Source organism: Ceratotherium simum, chromosome 40, assembly GCF_057802395.1.
Source record: "Ceratotherium simum simum isolate JZ-2026a chromosome 40, ASM5780239v1, whole genome shotgun sequence".
Lineage (NCBI taxonomy): Eukaryota > Metazoa > Chordata > Mammalia > Perissodactyla > Rhinocerotidae > Ceratotherium > Ceratotherium simum.
The window spans coordinates 2,985,013-3,011,938 of NC_141939.1; the positions used below are offsets into that span (position 1 = coordinate 2,985,013).

Genomic DNA, 26,926 nt, shown 5'->3' on the forward strand with positions numbered 1-26,926 from the left:
AGAGACATATTTTGAGGTGGCCAATTCCAATCCCCCATAGTTACTAGCTGCTTAATCATCAATGGCTAACTCTTTGCTGGTTTCAATCCCACTGCAGAGGCACAGGGCTGCCAGTGTGAGAGAAGGGCCCAGATCTGCTCTAGGAGGGCCCCTTCCTGTCGGTTGGATTCAGTGCAGATCTGCCCCAGCAGCAGCAGCAGCAGCAGCACCACCACCCCTCCTCTGGGGCCGGCAGAGCTGAGAGCAATGTCCTTCCCTCAAACAGACAGACTTGAAGCTCCAGCACCCAGTGGAGCGGATCGCGGGTGCAGGGTTCCCGGCGTGGGCTGTGAAGTTGTGGGGAGAAGGGGTGGTGGCCAGAGCTGGTCTCAACGCCTCCCCTGCAGACCCCCAGCCTGCAGCTGCAGACAGGACTAGGACCTCATCCCACCGGGAGCCTGGAGGCAGAGGTCGCGCACCCAGTGGAAAGACGACGACCCAACCTAAGAACAGTTAAAGCAATGATCTCCAGAGAGGTGCCACGGTGGGGAGGTTTGGGAACCTAGTTATTGATGGTTATCATTCTTAAGGGATGGTGATCCCCCTGCGAAGACTTCAAAGCGTGCGAAACGCTTCCCCGAAGTGGCTTTTCCTGCTCCCCCCGGGAGATGGCACCTGGAGGGGGGACGTAGGAGTCAGGCCCCCGCCCCCAGCTGGGGGAACCAGCTGCGCGCCCTCAGGGTGGTTCCCGGTGGTTCAGGGCGGCGCCTGAGGCGCTCTCGCCGGGTCCCTTGGGGCGCGCACCGCTGACTGGGACCGGGTGGGGCGGGCGGTGGCTCGGACTCCTCCCTCCTGGGCCCTGGGCGTCTCTGCTCTTAACCTGTGGGCGGGGGCGCCGGGGCCACTGGGCTCTGCCGAGCAAGCGAGCGGTCAGCGCGGAGCCAGAGCCGCGCGTCCTGTCCCCAGGCCGACGCCAGCATGCCGCCATGGACGACAGACCCCTGCCCAGCGGCTTCGCTGTCTTCACCACCTTCCCCGAGCTGCTCTTCATCTGGGAGCTTGTGAGTGGCTGGCGCGCAGAGCCGGGGCGGGGGCGGGATGGCTCGTGCCGCGCACTAGCACGGGGCTCCGCATGGCTGACCAGACCAGATCCACAAGTTGCGGGGTCCCAGGAGCATCGGGATAGCGGGGCCAGGGTGAGGAAGTCTCTCCCCCACCACAGCCCTTTGGCGCCCTCTAGACCTAGGACAATGGGGGAAACAGTCTCCAAGACCCATGGAAAAACCAAAATCGCAGCGTGGGTCAGATGCTGGAAGCGGGCCAGGGTCCATTCCTTGCGCGCTGGCTCCGAAGCTGCGCTCCCCACCCGCTTCACACGGGCCGCGCAGAGGAAGCCCTTGTTGGAGAGCGACGTCCTTGTAGAGGCGCCCAGCTTTGTCCAGGGTTAGGATTTCGTTTACAAAAATCAGCAAAAGAAACCAGAGTATCACCAACCGAGGTTTGGGGATTGGGCTGGTGTAGGAGGAGCTGAATCTGGAGTTTTCTGTTCTGGCCTTGAAAGTTTCTGGTGAGAGAACATATTTGAGACAGCTCTGATCTGGAAATAATAAAACAGGCCTCCGTTTGCTCCACCACAGTCATTCTGCCCTGTGTGTGGAATGAGGGGAGTGGGGGGCTGGCCCGAGGGGTCCTCTGCCTTGGCTGACCTGAGCAGTCAGAAGGCCTCTGTATCTGTAGTTAGTCTCTTCCTAGGCTGGAGCCGCACAGCTCTGCTGGTGGCTTCAGGAAAGCTTTTCGTACCCTGGGCTCCTGGTAAAGTGCTCACTGTGTCGCCAGGCTTCAGACCACCCTCAGCCTAAACTCCCCAGGGGCCACAGGCCCTTACCTGGGAGGGGGCAGGCGGTGTGTATTCCGTGGGTGTGGAGCCTTGCAGCCACCGAGACTCCTTTCCTGCACTCCTGCTGCAGAAGAGTTGGTTGGAAAAGAGTACGTCCAAAGCTGCCTGTTTAAAACCAAGACCCCAGCTTTTTATTGCCCAATTGGAGGCGGAGGGTGTGAACAGCCAAGGAGCAGGTTCTGTCATCCATGGAGGGTTTGGGTAAAGGGTAAGGGGACCGAGGTTGCCTGTTGGCCCCATATCGCTGCATTTGTGAGAGCTGAGTTGAGCTCACACCTGCATGTATCCAGAGTGACTTCAAGTCCTGAGGCTAGAGCCAGAATCAAGGAGTGACATCTAGGAGAAACCCTGGACACCACTGTGCCCATTCCCACTATTTATAGATGGATCAGCAGATCGCCTCCAAGTTTCTCGTTTGGCTTCCAGGGCCCACAGGGTGGGGTCCACTCCCCTCCCAAAGCAGAGACACTGCCCACAGGAGCAGGAAAGTGTGGTGGCTCAGGGCAGGGCATTGTCACCTTACCCTGGCCCAGCACCCCTACCCCAGAGCTCCTGACCCCTGAAAGCTGCAGGGTCCCCACAGGAAGTGGAAGGCAGCCCAACCAGGGGGTGTGACCCTGCCTCTCTGAGCACCCCCAGAGCCCCACAGGCGATGCTGCTGTTGCAGGCAGTGGGGTCACAGGTACACCCCCATACAGGCCCCGGTGGAGTGTCCAGTGTCTCCCCTTCCCAACAACTGCACCCAGGGCTCTCCTTCTGGCCTGTTCCCTCCTCCCCATCCAAGAAGGTCATTTCCTTCTGGAACCACAGTCTGTGATTCTTTTTCCTCCTCCTCCTAAGCCAGGGGCGTCATGACACTCCAGCCACCATTCACAGAACAGGATGTTAACATAGGGTGCTTTGTGTCTCAGCTCTGGCCAGGGCCCCAAGAGGAAACTTCTCTCACAAAGCACCAGGAGATACCCACCCCCCCACTGTCAGAATTTGGAGGGAAATGCCTGAAAAGGGGCTATGAAATCATTAACCCAGCTCCCTCCTCCCCAGCTGATAAAAGGAGTGGAGCCACAGAAAGAATGGCTGGGAACTCAGAGAGAACATTTCTTTGGGAAGAGCCTGCTAGGAGTGCCACCCACCTCTCCAGGGGTGGGCGTCCCCTCCTTGTATGTGTCCCTCAGGGGATTGGGGACTCAGAGAAGCAGGGTCAACAGGTGGGAGGCAATGCTTGTAGGGTGCACTTTTTGGGGTGAGGGTGCAGTGGGGGTGGGGTGGGGGAGCCACTGGGAATTGGTTTGCAGTTTCCATTGTTACACTGAACTGAACATAGTAGTTACTAAAATGAGCCTATTTCCTTTTTTTTTTTAATGAGGAAGATTGGCCCTGAGCTAACATCTGTGCCAATCTTCCTCTATTTTGTATGTGGGGTGCTGCCACAGCATGGCAGGCTAGGACCTGAGAAAACTATGTAAGAACTAAAAGGAAAGCCTTGTCAGCAGCCATCACACACTGATATGCACAGGCAGGGGGAGGAAGAAGGCCCAGGGCCACTTAGCCAGTCTCAGCTGACCTGAAATTCCACACCAGAGCCCCACTCCTGTTAGAAGGCAGTTGGGCTGTGAGGGGAGGGGGCAGGAGAGGGAGAGGAGGGGGAGGACCCCTGAAACTCCTGGGTCCAACTTTGAAGGAGGCCCTTAGAGGGCCCAGGGTACAGGCTTTGGGGGGGGTCACTCCAGGAAAGGAGCAAAGGAGGAAGGACAGAAGGTGAAGCCCACATCCCTACCCTGTTAGTAGGGGTGGGGGTGGGGGTGACAAAGGTCGTGTTGAGGGATCAGGGATGAGGACCACAGGCCTGTGTCTGCTGAAGAGGGAGCCATGTCCTTCAGGGTTCTGATCTTTTCTTGTGTTTTGGTCTTAAACACAAACCCTGGTGTTGTTTCCTCTGAAGGAACAGAGCCTGTTGAGCCAGTGGAGGGCGGGGGAGGGGAGCCTGCCTCCTGTCCCCTCCTCCTCTGTGATCTCTTCTCCTCTAGACCCAGGGCTGCTGGGAGAAGGATGATGGCTAAGGGGCTAGTCTCCTCTCCCCCCATGTTACTATTCTCATGGCCGTTTCCAAAGCTGACCCTACACTGGGGAAATTTCGTGGTGAACGGCCTGTGGGTCTCCTTGGGTACCTGCCACACGCATAGATGTGCTGACCTGGCTCCATGGGCAGCCTGTCAGAGCCGGCCCTCAGCAGCTGTGGAATGTCAGCAGGCCACTGCGCCTCAGTTTCTGCATCAATGAAATGGGGCTGTAATAGCATCCACCTCAAGGCTTGCTGTGAGGAGTAAGTGAGTGTAATGTCCACAGAGCTCTTCAAACAACGTGGTGCACACACTCCTGCTCAATAGCTATTATGTGCAATTATCATTAATTTACTAATAAGTCAAACCCCTGCCCCGAGATCCACTGGCCAATCCACGCTGAAAGGGGGCAACTGCAGGAGGGGCTGTGAGGCGATCCCGCACCACCTCTGACCTTAGACGACCTTCCCGGGCAGGGTGCGTGGGACAGGGGAGAGTGAGATTTGGGGGTGATCGGGGCTGTGGAGGGGATACTTGACTTGTCACTGCGGTCTCCAAGTACTGCACAGACAGCACCCTCTGTAGGGCTTTCCCAGTGGCTCCTCTGCTCGAAACTACCCATGGTCAGCCTGAGGTGGTGGCCAAAGGGAAGAGGGGGCCATGGCAGTCCTGTCCTGCCTTCTGCCTTGGGGGTGGGGACTTCCTGAGCCTCTCCAGCACGGCCCTGCCCGCCTGGTGCCAGGACAAGTGGGGAAAACTCTGTGAATCCTGAGTGCAGAGCAAAGTGCTGCATCTGCCCGAAGGTGAAGAAACCAGTCACCAGAGGGCCCAGGATTAAACCTTTCAGAACTGATCTCTCATCGGTGTCACTGCATCACCGTCTGGGCGGGCACTGGAGCAGGGAGAAGGCAGTCTCTGCACAAAATTGTGCCCCACGTCCCCCAGCCCCCACCCTGCCCTGCAGCTGCTTGGTGATAAGCCAGGGACCGTTGGACTGAGGAGCCTGTCAGGAAGGAAGCACCCAGCTTTTGTGTCTTAGGACTCTTTCCAGAACCAGCCCCACAGCCTTCGCTGCTCTCCATTTGTGACGTTCCTTTGTTGCAGGTGGCATGGTGGGGCTAAGTCCTCTCTGTTCTTCAGGCCTGGCTTACCCAACACCTCCACCTGGAAGCCCGCTCAGCAGGCCCCCCTCTGCTGTTCTGCAGGCTGCTGCTTGTGGTCTGTCTCCCACCTGGACCCTGAGTCTGCCCATGTGCGAGGCAGGACCTGGAGAGGCGTCTGGGCAGCATTGCTGGAGAGCAGGGCAGGGCATGGAGACAGCAGGTGTTTCTTCTGCTGTCTGACGGGAGTTACCAGAACATCATCCACAGGCTCATGTTGTGGAAACACATTCCCAGGCCTTTGGTAAAGAGCCCGGGCTGTCTGTCCCTTGTCCTGTAACTCTGCTTCTCTCCAGTCTAGTTAGACCCTGGGACCAAGACCTGGGCACTGGTGTTTTTCCAGGTGTCTCGGGTGATCCTAGTGTAGACTGAGGGCTGAGAGCCACAGAGCATTTAGCCCAGGCCCCACCCTCATTTCCTGGCTTGGGGACCTGGGGTCAAGAGAGAGAGCTCCATCCTGGTGACACTAGGGCCACCTGACTTAGAGACCTTTGTCTGAGACCACCTTAGCCAGCTGCACCTCTCTGGTGTGGAGGATGGTGACCCAGGGGCAGGCGGGGGGTGGTGGTGGGAAGTCTGGCCTGTACTATAGACAGAGATGAAGGGAAACTGAGGCCGTGTGTGTGCGTAAGGTTGTCAAGACAGTTGCCTCTGTGCATCTGTCACCTGGAAACTGGAGCCGCTTAGAGTTTTCTGTATGAAGGGAAATGCTTGACCTCTTGCTACCCCTTTGCTCTTGACACTCTTCAGCACGTGGAGTCCTGAGGCCAGGGTGGGTGGACTGCTCCCTGACCAGGAGGCCTTCTCTCCCGGGGGTGGGCGCAGCGCCCGTGCTCTGCTGCTCTCTGCACACTGAGTGTGGGACCGCGGCAGGCACGGGCTGTGTCCACGATTCACGCTGAGTCCCGGCTTTCCCCTGAGCGGGGCCTCGGAGGCCTTCACACCGGCCCCACGGCCAGTGCTGTCTCCAGCTCTCCCTCCCTCAAACCCCATCTCCTGCCACTCCTTGTCACCCACCTCGTGCGCGGCTCCCCGGCCTTCTGAGCCCTCACTGTGCTTCAGCTCCTCTGGATGCGGCGTGCACTCTCTCCTCCCCCGGAGAGCTCCTTCCTGACCCTTTGGCCAGGTCAACCAGCTACGGCCACCTCTCCCTTCAAGACCCGATGGGGCCGTGCCCCAGTCCAGGCTGCTTTGCCCCCTCGGGGCTGGGCATCATCCAGCACTGTAAGTGGCTGCCTCTGCGTCTGTCTCCACAGGGCTGTCGGCTCCTGGGTGGGCAGTGTCTTACTCCAGTTGTTGGGTGGTGCTGGGCATGGTGTCAGAACCTTCACACTCATGTCCATAGTTTCAGCCAGTTTGCACCAGCCCACGATGTGGGGAGACAGCTGCAAATTGCCATTTACAGATGAGGGAGCCGAGGCCCGAGAGGCTGAGTCACGTGCTCCAGCCTCCTCCAGCACATTCGGTGGAGAGCCCCTCTCAAGGGCTCACTTGCGCCCCCAGCCCATGCAGACGCTGTGTGGTGCAGGTGCTGCGGGGGCTGGCATGTGCTGGGAGGAGTGGAGCCTGCACACGTGCACAGCCGTCACAGCCGTTACCCCTTCCGACACGCATCTGCACTGGAATTCTCACAGCAGCGGGGCCTGTGTCCAGGGCACTGTCACAGACGTCTAGCGGGGAACACACTCTCTATTCTCAGCCTCGTCTTTTTCCTTCTCCCCTCGTCCTCTCTCAGGGTTGTTCTGTACCCACCTCAGCCCCCCTCCCAGATGGTCCCCTGTGCAGGTCGCCCTGCATTTCTCCCTGGGGCACCTGCTGGGCAGGGCTGTGAAGGGTAGAGGGCAGGCCCACTGCCCATCTACTGGGAGCAAACCCCCTGGGTGTAATTTTATTTCATCTGTGCTGAGGTCATTCCCTTCACATGATGTGTCACTTAAAATATGTTTTTGGGGCAGACGGGGCCTGGGGACATGTTTCCTATGAGAACGTCCCTTGCACCAGGGGTTCCTCAGCTCTTTCCAGTTGGAGGCTCCAGAGAGATGAGACGCATTCACTCAGTGTCCCCAAATGATGGGTCAGAGTGGCCAGTGGGGTGTGCTGTGAGGGTAGAGATATTTTATAAAAATCCCTGTGAGGGAGAATTTCTCACCTGCAAAGACGTTATGCTAAATGAAAGAAGCCTGTCACCCAAGTCCACCTTTTATTATGTGATTCAATTCGTGTGAAAGTTGAGAACAGGGGGATCTATAGAGACAGGAAGTAGATCAGTGGTCCCTTAGGGATGAGAGGGGAGGGGACCCATAGCTAAAGGGCACAGGGTTTCTTTTGAGGTGATGAGAATTTCCTAAATTGGGTCTAGAGGTGATGTTTACACGTGACTGTGAATATCCTAAAAACGTTGAATTGTACACTTTAAATGGGTGAGCTGTGTAGTATGTGAATTATCTCTCATTAAAGCTGTCTAAAAGAGAGAGAATTTCTCCCCACTATCTTACTATGAAACTTAGTGCTATAGATAAACCATACAAAGAAAAAAGTCACCATGATTTTATAAGGCTCTTTGCAAGGTGGTCCATCCAGATGGGTGACAGGGTCCTGAGGTACCAGGGGGCAGGGCTGGGATGGGGCACAGGGGGACTTTGCTCCTGTGGACAGAGATTCTTCCATAGACCCCGGGAAGTTGCATAAGAGGGTGTGTGTGTGTGTGTGTGTGTGTGTGAGAGAGAGAGAGAGAGAGAAGGAGCGAGCATTCCTAGGGAGCTGCCACACAGTCTTCATCACACTGTGAGAGCACACGCCCACAGCAGGTGGAGAGTCGGGATTGACCTGGAAGCTTCCCTCTGCACTGGGTGCCGGAAGCTCAGCCCAGAGCTGGGGCCACACTCGCTAGTGCACACTCAGGACTCTGTGGCGACACTCAGTGTGGTGACTGCGCTCTTTCCTCTCACTTTTCCTGTCTTTGGTTCCTGACCGAGCCACACGGGAGGAATCGAGCTGAAGGAGGTGCAGTGAGCTGAGTCTGCAGACCAGGCTCTGAGAGCCGCCTTCTCAGATTTTAGCATTTCCAGGGACCACCCGTGCATTCATTTACCTCCTATGTATTCTACAGTTAATTTTTTTCTAAAATAACTATATTATTACCTTAAAAATAAAACCACGCCCTTCTCCAGATTGCCTTGGCCTGCCCGTTCTTGGAGCTCCTGTTCTAGGGGAGTCCAGACACCTGGCTCCACCTGAGCCCCTCTCCCTGCCTTAGTCAGAAAAACTGAAGACAGTGACAAAGAGAACCGTTTTCCCGATGTGGCCTTCAGTGTCCCTCAATGCCGTGTCCATTGGCCTCATACAAGCATGTCCAGCCTGCTGGGTCCCACGCAAGATTCCATAAAGGAGGGCTACCCCCTCCGTGTGCAAGACCAGCTGTTCCTTTGGGATTTGGTCCATCAGTCGCGTGTTTAGGCACAGCCCTCTCACAGGACACCCTGAGGGCCAGGTAACTAACTCGGACACTGACACACACTGGACAGGCCTTCCCTGTGTCCCACACCCCAGATCAGCCGTAAGCAGGGGGACCCTCACCCCCTCCCTCACCTGGTCAGGGGCAGTGCCCTTTTGTCACTAACCAGATACACCTGTCTTGTGCTGAATGCTGCAAAGGAGAATACAGGGCTCCCTGAGAGCATGTGAACGGGGACCTAACTCAGATTGGTCCTCTTTGGATGGTCACTGGTTGACCAGGCAAAGGGCACTTAGGAGAATTGTGTCCCAGGCCTTTACCTCTGACCACGAGATGGGCATGCAATCCTCCCTCTTCTCCATGCCACACTCTGCTGCCTCCTAAATCCAAGTCCGTCTCAGCCATCGGCACGCTCATGTCCCTTTGTCAGTGCCCGTTAAGGAAAAGGCCAAGTAACCTGTTTGATCTTAAAGGCAACTATGGATGAGGTCGGCACTCACATCTTACTGTGGCAGTCTGAGGATTTGTATTTAATTGATTTTGCTCCAATTACTGTAAGTTGTAAAGTCTGTCCCACTGGCTCTGACATGTGCCTTCCTTCAGGCAATCTCAGATTCATCAGTAGAGGAAGTCTTCTGCTCAGAGATGCCCAGATCTGATACATGAGGCCCAACTTGATTTTGATAACTCCAGATTCTTCATTGCACTGACTTTTCCACCAAATGTGATTCTCTCCTGATGCTTCTCAGCTCACAGGCTCAGAGAACACCTGTGAGGACAGTGGACCCCTCACCCAGCAGGTGGGCAGCAGGTACAGGAGACGAGGACAAGGTACCACTTGAGTTCACACCACAGGGGATGTAGGACTGGGGGGGCAGCCTGTCCTCAGGCCCCAGATGCTCAGAAGGATGATACCAAGTTCACAGTACCTGGGAACCTCTGACTGCAAAGCCATCTCCAGCCACGTCCCAGCCCACTCCCAGCACGGTCCTTATCCGGATGGGGACAGTGGATGAGGCTGAGCTGATGTCACTGAGATGAAGAGGGACAAGGAGAAGGAGAGAAGTGCAGAGAATCCCAGCTTGGGATGTGCTTGTCCACAGGGGGAGTGGGACTGTGGCACTGAGGGGTGTTATGACCCCACGTCTGTCCTTACTCTCCCCTTTGATTGGGGCTCACTGACCCTGGGAGCATCAACTGGGGTGTCTTCTGGGTAATGACGGGGGAGTGCTTCTCTCATGCCCATCCTCGGCCACCCGAGGAGACGGGGCTGACCTGGGCCCTCTCTCCAGCCCCAACTCCAGACCTCAGAGCACTCCCTGGACTTGGGGATTTAAGGGGTCAATTAAAAAAAAAATGCTAGTGACATAGTGTGGCTAATTCACTTTGCCAATAAAGATCAAAAGAATCTTCTGGTCACTACCATTTCACAGAAGGAAGGATAGTTTTATGTCAAAAATACTAGGAAGTATATAATCTCAGAATTAGCCCTCCTAATGACAATACTGGATGGCATAAGTCCTTTCTTAGGATGATGAATTACTTAACTCCCACGGACCTCAGTTTCCCCATCTGACAAATGGATCAGTACCTTCCTCATAGAGTTGTGTGAGGACTAACTGAGTTAATATTTGTAAAGTGCTTAGGACAGCACCTGGCATATAAATGTGATCTAAGTGCCTGTTAAATAAAAAAATTAAAATTGTACTTAAAAAGTCAATAAAGGCAGGCAAGCAGAGGATTGGGAAAGACTGAGACTGGAGATCCAGGCTAGAGCCTTGGGGGATGAAAGAGTCATTTTCGGTGAGGAAAACGCCCACCGCTGTTCTCTGCCTCCTTCCTGTTTTCTGCCCCTCGTGCCCCAGCATGACCTCTGGGTCTGGCCCTTCCTGGGCATGGGTTCTCCTGGTCTGATGCTCACCCCTGCCCTCCTTTCCTCTGCAGGTCTTTGGGGGCCTGGTGTGGATCCTGATCGCCTCGTCCCTGGTGCCCTTCCCCCTGATCCAGGGCTGGGTGATGTTCGTGTCTTTGTCCTGTTTCATAGGCACCACAGCCCTGCTCTTCGTCTACATAACTGATGGCAATAAATGGAATATTCCTTGTTTAGAACAGGTGAGTCTCAGCCCTGGATGTTTGAGGGGGTGGGTAGTATTGGACCCTCTGCCCTGGGAGGCTGGCTTCTCCAGCGCTGGGTGAGGCTGCCCTGTAGACGTCTCCCACCCGCGTTCCAAGGCTGAGCTGGCCAGGCCTTCAGCTCCGAGTGTGCACAGCAGCCCAGGGCTCCTGCAGCAAGGTCAGGAGGAGGTGAGGGCAGAGGGTGGCTGTCGCTGTCTGATCCCGTTGGGGCTGCTCTGCCTCCTCCTGCAGGACGGCCTTGTTCACGGATGACCAGCAGCCCACCCCCCTCCCATCCCGCCTGCACCTGCCAGGGCCTGTCGGCACCTCCTGTCGTCCAGGAGGGCTGGGTTCCATCTCGGGGGAGCAGGGTCCTGGGGACTGGCCTTGGCTGCCCGTGTGAGGCCCTGCTTACTGCCCAGCTCCCAGTCACAGCCTTCTAAAGCCGGGTCACCAGAGAGGGGCTTGGTGGGGGACAGAGATGGCGGTGGTCTCTGTTCTGCATAAATTCTTGAGGCCCATGAAGAGGGTTGAAACTTACACATGGACCTCTGCCCCTTATGTCCCCTGGAAGGGGGTGGGGGCCATTTGGCCAGGCCTCTCTCAAAAGGTCTTCTACTCAGACTTGTGAAATCACCTCCACATTACAGCTACTCAAAACCCCATTCTAGTACGTTTTTGCTTGTAAACATACCTGCAGCCGCCTTCCCCTCCAAACAAAATGAACCAGAAAACAACAGTGGAATGACCTGGGCCTCTCTCGCCTGCACTGGTCATGGAGGCCACATCTGAACCAGGACTGTGACCATGGATGACACTCCTCAGGTCCAGAATCAATTTCTACCTATTCAATCCCAAGTTGCCCCCCTCACTTGATCCCCCCTCAAGAGAAAGCAGCGTCCCTTCTCCACTGAAGTCCTTACTCTGCCCCCCAAACCAGTGAGACAAAACTCAGGGGGACAAATGACCTCTGCGAGGAGGGGGTTGGGGGTGTTGTGATGGGTGGATGGGGTGGGAGGAGTCAAAGGAAGTAGCAGAAGATGACCAAGGGACCTGAGCCATGCCGGGCGGGGACAGGTGGGGTGGAAGGGCCCTGCTGGGGCCACAGCTGCACCACATCTCCACGTCTAGGCTCCCTATCCTTCTGATGGCCTTTTCTGACCCTGCAGGACACAACCTACCACTATATAGCTTCCCTGTTTTACCTCAGCGCCTCCGTCCTGGAAGCTTGGGCCACCGTTACCATGGAAGGTAGCATCACTCCTGAACATTTTCTTGAAAACGTCTTTGCTACAGTGAGTCTCCCAGTCAACCTGCCTGAGTTCACAGCTCCCACCACCCACTGACAGAGGGTCTGAGCGGAAGGCTGCCCGAGCCCTCCCCTCTTATTTTCAATTCACTTATTTTTGAATGAAATAAGCCTTCCCCTCATTTCTGAAGAAACAAAGCTCTGGAGAAGGGAAGGGATGTGCCCAAGACTCCCTTCATCGTCCGGTCAGTGCTGCGCTGCCCAGGCCTGGGCAGGCCAGGGGGTCCGTGCCTGGGTGGGCTTTGCAGAGGGTGAATGTGTGAGGAGACATGACCGCTGAGTGCCTGGCGCTGTCTGAGCTCTCCATGAATAATTGTATTGAACCGTCACAACAGCCCAGGGATGCTGGCGCTGTTATCATCCCCATTTCACAGATGGAAAACCGGGGCACCAAGAGCATGGATAACCTGCTCCAGATCACCAGGAATTGGTGGGGCCTGGTGTCCAGGCCAGGTGCTCTGTCACCCACACTCAGCACCAGTTTGGAGCAGTGAGTCTGGCCACTTGGGTCTCCTGGCTCTCCCTGAGCCATCTTCCATGGAAGCACACAGTCAGGCAGGGAGCACTGAGGCCAGGGATGGAAAATTGTGTGGCCAGTGTCTTCCCAGGCCCTGACTCTGGGGCTGGGGCTGTGGGAAGGCCCTTCTGGGCCCAGCGAGTCCAGACCCCCAGCTGTGGGTGTTTGCTGCTGCGATTAGGCCCTCGGCTCTTCATGACGGTGTCTCCTGCCCCACAGCTCTGAGAACCTGTGGGAGGAGGAGGGGCTGGAGGTCACCTGTGCAGGTCCCTTGTGGTCTCTGGGCCTCGGCTGCTCATCTATGAAATGAGATGTTTTATTCTGTCCATTTCCCTCAAGGACTCTAGATTAAACGGCTTCCTCCCGATGCCTCACAGGGAGCACTGGGTGGAACAGCGGCTTGAACCTCATTCACCCCATCAGCAGAACAAATGGGGGTGCCACCTGTGTGTCACTGGGGGAACATTGGGTGCAGGTCTCTGAGCTCTAAAAGTAACGTTCTCCAACTTCAGGGCCAGACACATTGGTGAGTGAGATCATATGAGGTCATGCATTTTCTTTTTAATGGAATGGGTTGGAATGACAGGAATAAGAGAATCTATTGTTTCATAAAACTTTTTTCCAGAGCTGTGCATGGGTGGGCTTGCACCAGTATGCTAACTCACCATATCAAAATATATTTCTAGTCATGGGTATTGTTTAAAAAAATGAGAAAAAGTTTCAGAGATAGTGCTCCTCAGATTTCTGGAGGTCAACCTATGAATTACGGAAATCCTGAGGGCAAATGTAATGACAGATCACAGGATGTCAACTCCAGGTGCCAAAGCTACGCTGTCCCCCCATTTTCGAAAGGGTAGAGCAGTGGCTGAGAGAAAACCCACAGGGTAGGCATTGTTGGGCTCTGGGGGAAAGTTCCTCAAAGCCCTGTCTGCTGGTCCCTGTGGGCCCGTCCCCAGCCCGGGGGAGGGCACACATTCCTCTTAAGCTCCCAGCCTACTCCCCAGGTCATCAACATGGCCACCTCATGGTCCCTGCGCCCCCTCAAAAGTCCCACAGTGTGGGAATGTCTCCCATATTGGCTCATCTCCCAAGATGGCTGGTTTCTAAACAGTAGCACAGCCAGGCAGCTCCTAGGTTGCTCTCCCTTCCCTAGGGAGGCTGGTAATCCCCCTCATCCATTGTCATTCCAATGATTCCATTTCATCTTGCCCTCACCTTAGAGCCTATACCTCCCCCTATCCCCACCCCAGAAGCCTTCTCTCCGAATAGACAGCAGCAAGGCATTTGACAACAAGTTCTGTAAAATTATTGCAGACAATGGTAATGAAATGTAGATGGAATGTGGCTAGTGGGTCAGCACTTGATGGAACAACCCAGATGGGCTGAATTAATGCCCTGGCCCGCTGGACAGATCTCTAGCTGAGAACCACTGGGCTCCACCGTGTTCTGACTTCTCTTTTACTTTTTATCAAAAGGCAACATAGAGAAGTGAGCAGGATGCAAGTGCACAGCTTGATGGGTTTCCATAAAGTGAACCCCTCTGTGTAACAAGCATCTGGATTAAGAAATAGAACATCATGAACAGCTCCCAGAAATCCCCTTCTTGTCCTGCCACTGTCACTGTGCACCCACACCAAGGATGACCACGGTCCTGATTTCTAGCTGCCTAGTTCAGTTAGGCCTGCTTGTGAACCTCATGTGAATGGAATTACACAGTGTGTATTCCTTTACGTCTGGCTTCTTTCTCTCCACCGTAGGTGTGTGAGGCTCAGCCCCACTGTTGGGTGGAGATGTAGAGAGTTTATTCTCATTGCTGTGGAGTATTCCATTCATGACTACACCAGCGTCTCTTTATCCAGTCCACCATTGATCGTGTCCCCCCGTTTGTTAGTTGAGTTGGAGAAACATGACCATGCCCAGGCACAGTCAGGAGTGCCAGAATCAAGAATCACGATGTTCTCAGCAGGCAGGGGCGCTGGGCTGAGACCACCAAGGAGAAATACCAGCCCGGTTCACTGTGAAGTCTCGCCTTTCTATTCACAATATCAATTGTGTCAGTGCACAGGGGAGGAGGAGTCATGATTACTCAGGATTTAACCCCAGACCCCGCCCAACTATCACATGCCCTTCCCGTGGTCTCGGGGATGGCCAGTCCAGGGTGTGGGAGGCGTCTCAAGACCTTCTCCCACACACCTCTGGCCTTTGGAAGCGTCTGGCCTGCCTCTCGCCCTCTGTGGTTCCTGATGGGGACCTGCCTCAAAAGCTGAGCTTCCCCCTCCTTTGCTGGCAGCACGGTGTCTGCACTGAAGGGATCCCTGGATTGGTAGGAGCTGACTGAGGGTAGCTGGAAATTTCTGCAGGAAGCTGGAGGTTTCTGGATCTTAACAGTGGTGGGCAATAATGGCAGCCATTTAGGGAGAGGGGTTTCTGAAAGCCTAAGGACCCTTCATGTCCCTGGCTGTCAATGTCCCCAAGGTGCCATTTCTTGCCATCACTTGGGAAATAAGCCTGTTTCCTATTCCTGTGGGGACTTCAGAGGTGCCTCTGCCAACGGTTCTCACGGGGTCTGGAATAGCTCAGATAGTAAACTGCTCCCACCTGATGGGGAGAGGTGTTTTTCGGGGGCTACTCACACATGTGTGACTGCTCCTTTCAGCCAGGGTACTTCAGAGTTCCCGGATGAGTTCTCTTAAATTTGTTATTAAATAACTCAGCTTACTCATCGCCTCTGGTCAGTGAGGGTGAAGGGTTCACCCCTGTGTGGGGCAGGGAGAGAGCAGGCACGGGGACGGCTGGTGTTTATGGGCATTTTAAAGAGTCATGGAAGCATAGCCTCCCTAAGTGTTTTGCCTGGGCTGGAAACTCTTGACCCTACTCCCAAGGTCACAGAACCAGGCGCAGATATTGGACTCGGGGGCAGACAAGCGTTTAGGAATAGATGGTGCCCACATGAACATAGCACATCAGGGGCTTGACAGGCCACAGAGTGACCATTTGCCATATGTCCAGGGCCTTTGTTCCCAGCACCAAAACTGCTGACTGGATCTTCCCAGCATCTTCCTCAGTCAGCCCCCTCCTTTCTGCAAAAGCTCAAAATCCTCCCCCTGTCCCTGTCCCTCAGTCCTGTGAGCCTGGCTCCCTTGCCTGTGCCTGTGAAATTAAGAATCCAGAACAAAATTCTGAGAGGAGTCTGAGGATGTCCAGGCAGCATGGAGACATTAACCAGAGCCAGCAAACCCATGTGTTCATATTCTCCTTGCTGAGGCCGCTGGGATCACAGCTGGTGGACTCTGGTCTTACTGGCGTGGAGGAAGGAAATTTCCTATGGAGAGCAGTTGATACTCACCTGTGAGTATTATTTGAGGGGGCCTTTGAGGGCCCCCACTTCCCATTGGGTGACACCAGCATGATGATGTGAGGTGGCAGATAGTTGACCTTGCATGCCACGTTCGGTGGATCGTTAGGTCACCTGGAGCTCTGTGCTGAAAGCATTCTGAGGTCACATCTGGGCTCAGCCAGAAAGGATGTCTGCCTGAGTGATGGGAAGCAGTGGCGGTCCACACACTTCAGGTCTGTCATCCCGAGGGCCATGAGTGGTCAGCCCAGTGTGGATGGCCCATGCCTTGCCCTCTCCCCATGCGTGCCCATTAATGGTCATTTCTCTTGGTTTCAGGTGTTTGCATGCCTAGTCACTCTGCTGTACATGGTGCATGCGTGTTGTCTATGCCGCTGATAGACTGAAGTTTAGCTGAAAACCCAGACGGTGGTAACTGATCGGCCTGCCTTCCAGCATAACTTTTTAGAATGCAGAAATGCTCTCGATGGTGGAAAAAAGAAACCAAAAGAAGAGCAACACTCTGTTTCCTGTGGGTGTTATGTTGACTCTCCCACATCCCTTCCTGTCAGGGTTGGGGATTTGCTGGGTTTAACCTCCAACTACTGAGCCATCTTTCAGGGTCATTTCCTATTTGTGACAGGAGGCGGTGGGGTGGGAAGTGGGGACTGTGATCTGAGAGACCACGAAACAGAGATCCCTTGCTGACCACTGGACTGGATCTTGAGAACTCTCTACTGGAATTTTCCACAGGCTCTCTTGAGCACCCATCCTATGGCGTGTTTCTGAGTCTTTGTGGATAGTCTCATGTCATAGGGATAAAACTCACCCAACAAATATTTGCAGATGTCCACAGTGGAACATAGACATTTGAAATACTTTATAAAGCGCCTTTGTGTTCCATACTTTTGTAGGGTGTTTTTTAGGTTTTGTTTTTAATTCCCCAGTATCAGGAACACTGTCATTTCAGTTTCTTTCTGGGGAATCCTTTGGCTTAGATGGAATCTCTAGAGGCGGCATCAAATGGCAGTTCAGATGACAGCTGTGTGTGCTCGGCCACTGCACTCAGGGAGCCCAGTGCTCGGTCTCCCACCCTCCCAGCTACCAGGGGCATCAGATGGCTTCACCCTCTCTGGAAACTTGCCAAATACCAGCCTGGGGGTTCCCCTTCTTTTTCCTACAAGACAAAGGGATCTGTGCTCAATTTGAAAATCCTCAAGCCACGAGAAAACAAGGTGCAGAAGTTTCTTCTCCCTCCGTGAAGCTGATCAGAAATGTTCTGGGCAGCGGGCTGTGTGTTCTGTTCCAATTAGTGATGTGGATAATAAACTGTTTTTAGGGTTTCCTTGGGCCGCTCCAGAGGAGAGGAAGGGGACCAGACTACAGAGTGACAGGAAGTGAGGTGACAGTGATGAGGCCACGTTTTGGGGTGAGATGTCCAGGTGAAAGGAGAGGAGATGATAGGAAGGGGCCCTCAGTCAGGAACCCTGAAAGTCAGCTCCTGGTGTCAAGTGCTCCTTCATCCTTCCCTCAGAGAACCCATGACATTCCAGAGCTGGACAGTAGAACAGGGGCCTCAGAAACCGTTCATCCCCTAGCTGTGGAGGTGGATGGGCAGGAGCTGGCTGACCTCTGGGGAGTGACCATGAGGACAAAGCTTCAAGCTTCAGGCAGAGGTTTCACTGGGTGACATTTCGTTGTCTTCCACCTTGGGGACCCATGACTAACTTGGGTCTCAGTGGTGTCTCCAGGAGGTCCTCTGTTATCCCAGGATAATTACACCAGATAAGGGCCACTTTTAATGAGTCCACTTAAAACATATTTAAGTAAAAAACTTCATAGTAATTTAGGAGCAAAAGGTTTGATTGGGGCTTTATCTTGAAAAATTAAAGTACAAATTAAGAAATGATAGGAAGTTTGTCACCTGTTTCACAAAATGTACAATCAAGTGTTGATTGAGGGAAGTCACATTTTCAACACAACTACCTGATCGCATTAGGGTAGCCAGCACCATGATGCTGACAGAGGCACACTGTTGACCCCCATCAAAAAAAAGACACCAAAGGGGGCTGGCCCAGTGGCGCAAGCGTTTAGTGCGCGTCCTCCGCTGCGGCGGCCCGGGGTTTCGCCAGTTCAGATCCCGGGCGGGCACCGACGCACTGCTTGGGAAGCCATGCTGTGGCAGCGTCCTGTATAAAGTGGAGGAGAATGGGCACGGATGTGAGCCCAGGGCCAGTCTTCCTCAGCAGAAAAAAGAGGAAGATTGGCAGATGTTAGCTCAAGTCTGATCTCCTCAGGAAAAAAAAAAAAAAGACAGCAAAGTGTTAGTTGAATTTCCCAAAGGTTTCTCCATGCTTTGAAATTTTAATCATTCTCTTTAAATAAACTTTGATATGCTCTTTCTCTGTTTTCTCTTTTTCAGCTGCAAATTGGTCTAAGGATAAAACACTTATTAGTCCAAGGCTTTGCAGATGATGCTCTGACGTGACTCTCCTTCCTCCATCCCGAGTCATTGTGGAATTTGCAGTTTCATTTGGCATTAGATTGCATCCTGTTCACCTTGGATGTTCCTGGGATGGGCAGCCTCAAAAAACGCCCTCCCCTGGTCTTGATTTTCCTTCACTCAGACCACCCTTCCTCCCACCGCAATCCACCCTGGTCCAGATCCCTTGCTCGCGCATCCCATTGCTCAGCTCTGTCTGCATCCCGCTCCTTAGGAAGGGTTTGCAAGTACCAGTGCTGGCTGATGGGCAGGCCTCCTGCTGGGACTCTGCTCCCCTGAAAGCCCACGTGCCCTGGGAGGAAGGGGCTGGGAAAGGGGGCATTTCAGAAGCCTGCTGGGCAATAGCCAAAAGGTATCAGACTGCTGAGAATGGGCATCAACTGAGCACCAACTGTGCGCTGAGACCATTGGTCCCTGGAGGTGTGGGATGGTGTCTGGCCCCCAAAGCTGCTTGTGGCCAGCATGCCTCACTTCTCTGCCTCTGGGTCTTGGGCAGGAAGGAACCTCTGAGGCATAGTTTGTGCCACCCCAAGGGCAGGTGGGACATTCCTCAGATGTTGCCTGCCTGGTGGCCCTGAGTTGGACCAAAGGTCAGGTAGCATTGACACCCAAACATGACAGCCCAAAGGACCCACATCTGCACCTATGTCACCATCCTCCTGCCATTTTTGGAGCTCTTGCCTTGGGCCAGGCACTGGGTAAGCACCTTCCATCTCTACAGCCTCCTGACTTCCTCCCCAAGGCCACAGGAGATGGCCACGACCGTCCTTTTACAGGTGAGGAAACAGACTCACTCAGCTGGGAGACCTGGAGCTGGACTTAGGGCTGCTCCTTCTGTCCCTGGGGCCCTGTGCCCGCTTACTGTCCAGGGTGCCCAGACCTGTCCTCATGTGGGTCTGTCCCCTGACCTGTCAGGAAGTGACAGTGAGAGGAGACCCTGTAGTGGCCCTGATGCCAGTGGGCAGGGGCTTCAGAGGGGGATGAGGCCGGGCATTTGGGACAGCCCCAGACCCCTGGCCAGGTCTGCAGCAGGCCACGTGGCCGAGTCCAGGTCCTTATTGAAAGGGGCTGGCTGCTCTCAGCTGCAAAGTCACCACAATGCCAGTTCAGGCAGCTGCCGAGCTCCACTTTGCAGCCCCCACAAAGCCAGAGGCCCCCCCAGTGCAGCTGTGCTTTGTAAAGAAGGTGAGTAACGGGGGTTTTTAAGCTCCTGGGACAAAGAGCTAAATGCCCCCTGGGCCTGAGAAAGGATGAAGAAGAAGCTGATGTCTCTGATGTGACCAAGAGCCACAGCTTGCAAGACAGGACAGACCACGGTCCCCACAAACATGTGCTGAGGGGGCATCAGGGGAGGCCACAGCAGAGGCAGCTGTGGGTCACGACAACCCGCGACATGTGGGAGGCTGTCTCCTGTGACTTCCGTGGCTGTGGCCTCCTTGCTTCGTGGGGCTCTGGGGCCCCTCCTGGGGGCATTCTCCTGGTGGCCTTCCCAGTGCAGGGCAGGGGGGCCTGGGAGGGGCTTCACCCACACACAGTCCTCCTCTGGGAACCAGCCTCCGACCCCCTGTTCTGCCCATAGTTGGTCCCACTGGATCTGCCCTCCTCCTGGAGAGGACCCAGTTTATAGGAGCCTAGCTTCATCGACATTCTAGAACCAAATTCTAAAAAGCACCTCTTATCAGAACCCCAGCAGCAGCCCGAATGGGGGATTTAAGGCCTCCTTATGCTGACCTTAAAGAGACAGCAGAGGGTTCGCACTGCCAGCCGTGGGCAGACTGAGCAGGCCTTTGGGGCCCACAAAAGGGTTGTTGTTCTGGGAATTGGTAGGGGCCCGTTCAGGGTCACAATGTGGCCTTTCAGAGGACAAAGCGCCTCTGACCGAGCCAAGTGTCTCTACGCATGTGGGCACCCACCCAGGGCATTTAAAATAACGCAAATTGGAAAAAAAGATTTAAAGCGATTTTCCCCACTCTCTGTGTGATTCAGAGGCCTGTGTTCTGTGTCCATCACACCCGGTCATGGCAGCCTCTAAGAGCTGGGGCGCTGGAGGCAGACCCAGGGCTCCTAGCTGGGACCTCTTTCTTCCCCCACAGGGAACACGGGGACAATCCCAGTGCAGGCTCTACAGATGGACCCTGAGAGGTGTGGTCCACGCACAGGGCTCAGCCCCCAGGACTTCCTTCAGCCAACACACGGTCACCGAGAGCCTGCTAGGAGGCAGACACCAGGGACGGGACTGCCAACAACACTGGGTGCCGGTGCTGCTGGAAGTGCTTTCCTTCTTCACTTAGTCCCTGTGACAACTGCATGTGGTAGATACCATTCAGATGAGGAATCTGAGGCACAGAGAGGTTAAATGGTTTACCCAAGGTCACACAGCAAGTAGGGGTGATTCCATTTCCAGGGATCAGGCTCCAGAGCACCAAAGTTACCTGTCATGTGCCACATCTCACCGTGACAGGGTCCTTGTTCCTCTGGGAGCAGGAGGCACAGACATGCCAAGCAAATCCTCACACTCACAACACTGACAACACTGACAGACAATACTGAAGTTTCCAAATGACACGCAAAGAGTGTCGGGGAAACCCAGCCCTGAGCCCAGCCCTCCAGGGATATGTGTTCAGCATGAGGGGGGCTTTGCCAGGCAGAGAAGGCAGGGAGGGCTTTCCTGGGCAGAGCCAGGGGGGTGATCCAGCCAGGCAGGGTGGGGAGGGGAGGTCTCAGGAGGTTATGAGGCCCGGGTGCCCCTGAGAGCGAGGCTGCAGCCTGGCGTTACCCAGGGGCACCTGCGGGGACTCCCTGTGGGACAGTGGCAGCTGTCCAGGTGAGACACGCTGAGGGTCTGGCAGCAGCAGGGGGACAGGCAGACGGGCTGGCTGGGGAGTGGGATGGACTTGACCAGATGTTGGTGAACTGAGAGCCAGTGGACGGGGCTCTGACGGATCCCTGAGCCCGAGTGTGGCCTCTCTCAGCTCAGTTCCCTTGTCTGCAGAATGGGAATGTTCATCCTGCCTCATGGGTTCTTGGAGGATTCAAGGACTTGCATCAGGTAACCCCTGGAACTGAGGAAGGACGAGGAAGTGCGAGCTGTGGTCACCATGATGGGAATGAAGGAGGGAAAGTTCTAGAATTATCCTGAAGTTTCTACCCTGGGCAGATGATGGTTATGCCCTTTGTGTTCAGTATTTATTAAGCACGTTCCTGGCATTGTCGTAAACTTGATTGATAGTTTTGCTTTTCCTCACAGAACTGAAAGTTTAATCGGCCATAACAGAGGTTAAAATAGCCCATCTAGTAAACAAACTTCAGTCCCTTGGGAAGGAGGCCATTTCTGCCAGAGCCCTCTGACCACTAAGTGAAGTGCACCGTGAGGGCCCGAGAGGGTCAGGGTCATCTGACCAGACCCTTCAGACCCTCAGTCACCTGGGCCTGAGTAGCCAGGCCTGAGAAGCCTCACCTCTTGGGGGACAGCAGTGCTGGGAGGGGGCGGGGAAGTTACCCACGAAGAACAGGAGGCCCCAGAAGCAAGAGACTCATGCAGAGCACCTGGCAGGTTAGTGCTGGAGCTGGCACTCGGCCTCGGGCACCCTCCTCTGCCAGCCGCCCGCCTCGGCTTCCTGCCCCTGCTGTGCTCCCATTTTTTTCTGCAGTTTTATTGAGATATAATTGTCATACAGCATTCTATAAATTTAAGGTGTAGAACATTAATGATTTGATCTATATGTATATTGTGAAATGATCACCACAATAAGTCTAGTTAACATCCATCCTCTCACGTAGTTACAAATTTTTTTTCCTTGTGGTGAGAACTTTTAAGACCTACTCTCTTAGCCACTTTCAAATATACAGAGCAGCATTGTCAGCTACAGTCATCACGCTGTACGTTACACCCCTCAACTTGTTTATCTTATAACTGGAAGTTTGTACCTTTTGACCCCCTTCACCCTATTCTCCCACCCCCCACCCCCTGCCTCTGACAACCACAAATCTGATCTGTTTCTGTGAGTTTGTTTGTTTTTTTAGATTCCACGCATAAGTGAGATCACACAGTATTTGTCTCTCTCTCTCTGACTTTTCTCACTTATCATAAGGAAATCACTATCCTGAAGAGAAATCTGCACCAGGTGTTCACTGCAGCATTTTTCACAATAGCCAAGACCTGGAAACAACCTAAGTGTCCATGGACGGATGAATGGATAAAGAAAATGTGGTATATATGTATTTATAGTGGAATACTGTTCAGCTACAAAAAAAGAAGGCCATCCAGGGGCTGGCACAGTGGTGAGGTGGTAAAGTTCATGCACTCCCCTTGGTGGCCCAGGATTCACAGGTTCGGATCCCAGGCATGGACCTATGTAACACTTGTCAAGCCACGCTGTGGTAGGCGTCCCACATATAAAGTAGAGGAAGATGGGTTCGGATGTTAGCCCAGGGCCAATCTTCCTCAGCAAAAAAAAAGGACATCCTGCCATTTGTGACAATATGAATGGACCTCGAGGGCATTGTGCTCTCCTATTTTATCATACCCCACTGCTTTCTGCCACTTGCCCTGAGGCTGAAGAGAGACAGGGGCTGAATTAGCAACCTGCACTGATGATATGGCCAGGGGGTGAAAACAGCCACCCTGTGAGTGTGAGGATACAGTGTCCAGACTCTGTGGCCCACGGGGAGACACTGTGGCCTTCAGTGTTGGGGTTAAAACTGATGACAATCTTGTGGATCACACAGGACACACATCCATCCGCAACTACAGTGAGGGGCACGGCTGTCCCCGAGCATCATACACAAATACCCAGAGCACTCTACCTACAGTCTACTATAAATGTCAATGATGATGGTGATGATGGTGATGATGATGACAGTGTCATCTACAGGCCTAAACCCTGCCCAGCTGGCATGCCACATTCTCCAGGGAGCTGTCCCCATACCCCGCCAGCTCCTGCTCCTGGGTATCCTGGTTCCCTACATCCCTAGCCTCTGCTCCTTAGGCCTGCAAGCACCCCCTCCCCCTGACCTCCCAGGCAGAGGCCCTGATGGGTTCTCTGCAGATGCTCCCCCACACCCACCCCAACAGGCTAGAGTGAGGCTAGCAGGACCGAGGGGCTCTGTGCAGCCCCCAGGATGGGCTGTGGCAGAGGGAGGAGGAAGGGAGTTGGCCCTGAGGGTCCCTCCTAGGACTCATTCCTGTCACCCAGGCCAGGAAGGGACGGCCAGCAGGGGAAGCGCACGTGGACAGACAGCATATTTCCATGGACCTCTCACTTCTATAAGCAGGGCTGGGGCCCCCGTCTCGGCCTGTGCCCTGCCCTGGGCAAACAATGACAGGAATGCACGCCGAGACAGCGTGCCCAGAGCCGGCCTGTCGGTCAGATGCTCCACTAGGGCTGCCCTGCCCTTCACCCCACTCACCTGAGTCCGGTAGTTTTCTGGCCCCTGATGCCAACAAGTGAAGGATGCTTGACCCTCTTGGGGGGTCTCCCCACAGGGTGCCCTCCGTGCTCTGTCATTGCCTCCTGCGGTAATGGAAGGGGCAGGGGTTTCTGGCCTCACTAGGCAGGAAGGTGGGGGGAGAGGGGTGATAGAGGGATCAAGAAAGCCCCTCACCATCTGCTCAGCTTTGTTCGCTCCTGTGTTACACGTGAGGGTCCCCAGTGGCCGGCGTGCATTCTCAGTGTGACTGAAGCTAAGAGCTCCCCACATGTTCTCTGCTGTCACCTCACAACAGTCCTACAACAATCCTGTTATCATTTCCACCTTGTGGATGAGGAAGCAGGTTCTTGACACTGAACAATGTCCATCTGATGCCACTGCTAAAGGGGCTGAGCCAGACCTTGAACCAGGGCAGGCCAACCCAGAGCCCAGGCAGGGATGGAGTGGTCCGTGTGGAAGTGTCACACAGACTAATGTGTCCCCCATATTCCCTGCCTCTCTTGAGCACTTGTTTTACCCACTCCCTCACCTCAGGCCTGGCTGGATACAGGTTCTCAGCTGCCCCAGTTCACCCTTGGGGCTTAAAAGGCCCACTGCTCCTGAAGATGCTTTCGTTTTAGGAGGAGACCCTCAAAAGTCTTCAAGGGAAGGAAGGCTTTAATGGTGGTGTTTCAGGCACCAGGATCCCGCTCCTTTCCACCCCAAAACTTTCTTCTCAATGAACATGTTCTTGCTGCTGGAATGGCAGAACAAAGGGAATGGACCCCCCAATCTGTGAGGAGCGGGAAGAATCCCCCTCTTGCTTAAGCAAACTCTATTTCTTTGGGTCCAGAAAAGTTATTTCCCAGACAGCTGTGAGAAGGAGCAGATGTGGCTGCAGAGGCCGTCAGGGTCTGTGAGGTGTCAGGTGGCTGGGAGAGGGGCACGGGACAAGGATGTACAAAGGCCCTTTCCTTTCTTGGGCAGCACCACACGGGCACATGTGGGTTTGGTGTCCTGATTTCTGGCTCCCTTGGGGCCTCCACATCAGCACTTGGACCCAGACAACGTGCAAGACTGTTCTCCTGTCACCTGCCCAGAGTATGGGCACCAGGGACACTTCCGTCCTCCCCAGTCAAGGAGAGATGGTTCTCTTTCTTTCTGTCCTCCTACCTGGGGTGCTGAGAACACTTCGTAACTTGCAGAGCTAGTGCATCCAGCCACCGCCCTCCCTGCCTCAGGCCTTAGCACAACGTCAGCCAGCAATGGAAGCCCATCCATGGCCTGAAGCGTAATTTGAAATTAACCTCTCTCCTCAAGCCCATATTGGTCACCCCCTCCAGCATAGCAAGTGCCCTCACCTCCTACTTCTAAAAATTAAAAGAAGAAAAATAAGAATGAGCCCATCAGAGGACCTTCCCCTGCCTTGTCCCTCATGGGCTCCTTCTTCCTGCCCTGTCCCTCCCACACTACAGACCTACCTCCATCCTCCTGGTCACATGGAGCCCCTTCACCTGCCCAAGGCCAGTGCTCCCCCACACTCCAGGAGCTCAGGGCTCCTTCCAATGTTCTCCCAGCCCCAATCTTCAGCGGCTGCCCTGCTCCCTGCTGGGGCTCCCACCACAGCATATTCCCTCCTCAAGACAATGCCAACACCAACACCAATCAAAACAGATCAACAAAGAAACAGCAACAACCAATACTCAGGAAACTAACAGCAGCTCAGGGGCCAGCCCGGTGGCATAGTGGTTAAGTTCGTGCACTCTGCTTTGGTGGCCCAGGGTTCACAGGTTTGGATTCTGGGTGTGGACCTAGACACGGCTCATCAAGCCATGCTGTGGCATTGTCCCACATACAAAGTGGAGGAAGATGAGCAACAGATGTTAGCTCAGGGACAATCTTCCTCACCAAAAACAACAACAACAACAGCAACTACAACAGCAAAAAACTAACAACAACCCAAATCAAACTAAACCAAAGGGAAACCCCTCCATGAATCCTGCTCTTCTCTCACAGCTGGACTTCCGGGTCCGCTCCAAGCCTGCTCAGAGATGAGCCACTTAGTGTGCCATGATCCCTTTCCTTTCTTTAGGTTTTGTTGTTGTTCTTGCTTTATTTTCCATAGGGTTAATATTAGTCTGCAGTTTTTTGTTTTGTGTTTATTTTTAAGGGTAAGGGTTTATTTTTTCTATTTACTTATTAATTCAACCCGAATACTGTGGCAGTTTTCTCAATCTCTCTCAAGATTGTCAGACATGTCAGATATTCTATCAGTTTCCCCCTCCTGAAGCAGTCTCTCCCACAGCCTTCCAGTCTGTGTAGGTCGCCCTCAACACCTGGTGCCCAGCCGTCCCCTCATCGTCACCCTGCTTGCTCCCTCATCTCTCCCACGTTGTTCTGTGGTTTCCTGTGGTCCATACAGTCCTTGCCCCTTGTTTGGTTCACACCTTCATTTGAGGAGCACATGCTCTAGTAACTTTCTAAGAAATAGTTTAGTGGGAATTGAGGTGATTGCTTTTTAGGCTGTTCCTCTTTGAAAATGTTTTATTCTACCTTCACACTCGATTAATAATTTAGCTGGGTGTAGAATTTGCATTAAAAATAATTTCCCTTTGATGTGTGTTGGAAGCATTGCTCTGTCGCAGTCAAGACTCCAGAGTTGCTATTTTTTTTTTGATGATTTCCTCTCCTCTCATTTTTTCTGTACTTTTTCAGAGCTTCTGTTATTTGTGTGTTAGAATTTCTGAACTGGTTCTCTAAGTTTCTTTGCTGTCCCATTTTCCATCTCTGTCATTTTGCTCTACTTTCTGGGAAGTCCCTCATATTTATCATTGAACCCTTCTATTGCCTTTTTCATTTTTTATAGCATTTTTATTTTTATTTTCCTTTATTTTATTATTATTATTTTTTTGCAAGGAAGATCAGCCCTGAGCTAACATCCAATGCCAATCCTCCGCTTTTTTGCTGAGGAAGATTGGCCCTGGGCTGACATCCGTGCCCATCTTCCTCTACTTTATATGGGACGCCGCCACAGCATGGCTTGACAAGCGGTGCGTGGGTGCGCGCCCGGGATCCAAACCTGCGAACCCAGAGTGGCTGAAGCGGAGTGTGCGCACTTAACCACTGCACCACCGGCTGGCCCCACCTTTTTCATTTTTACTGTTGCTTTTTTTTTTTTTTTTTTGATTT

General features: G+C 53.9%; 1 protein-coding gene across 1 annotated transcript; it reads left to right on the forward strand.

The window, feature by feature from the left end:
• The first annotated feature begins 906 nt into the window (after positions 1 to 906).
• On the forward strand, positions 907 to 18,226 carry LOC101398883 (myelin and lymphocyte protein-like). The gene is made up of 4 exons (XM_087426127.1): positions 907 to 1,040; positions 10,495 to 10,662; positions 11,835 to 11,960; positions 16,165 to 18,226. Exons 1-4 carry the CDS (start codon positions 966 to 968, stop codon positions 16,222 to 16,224), a joined length of 429 nt encoding a protein of 142 aa, XP_087282253.1. The 5' UTR covers positions 907 to 965; the 3' UTR covers positions 16,225 to 18,226.
• The last annotated feature ends 8,700 nt before the right edge of the window (positions 18,227 to 26,926 follow it).

Excerpts from the sequence above, each read along its gene's own strand:
- LOC101398883 (XM_087426127.1), top strand. The coding sequence starts at position 966 with ATGGACGACAGACCCCTGCCCAGCGGCTTCGCTGTCTTCACCACCTTC. Across the intron at positions 10,663-11,834 it reads ATATTCCTTGTTTAGAACAG|GACACAACCTACCACTATAT; the intron begins GTGAGTCTCAGC and ends CTGACCCTGCAG. Across the intron at positions 11,961-16,164 it reads TTGAAAACGTCTTTGCTACA|GTGTTTGCATGCCTAGTCAC; the intron begins GTGAGTCTCCCA and ends TCTTGGTTTCAG.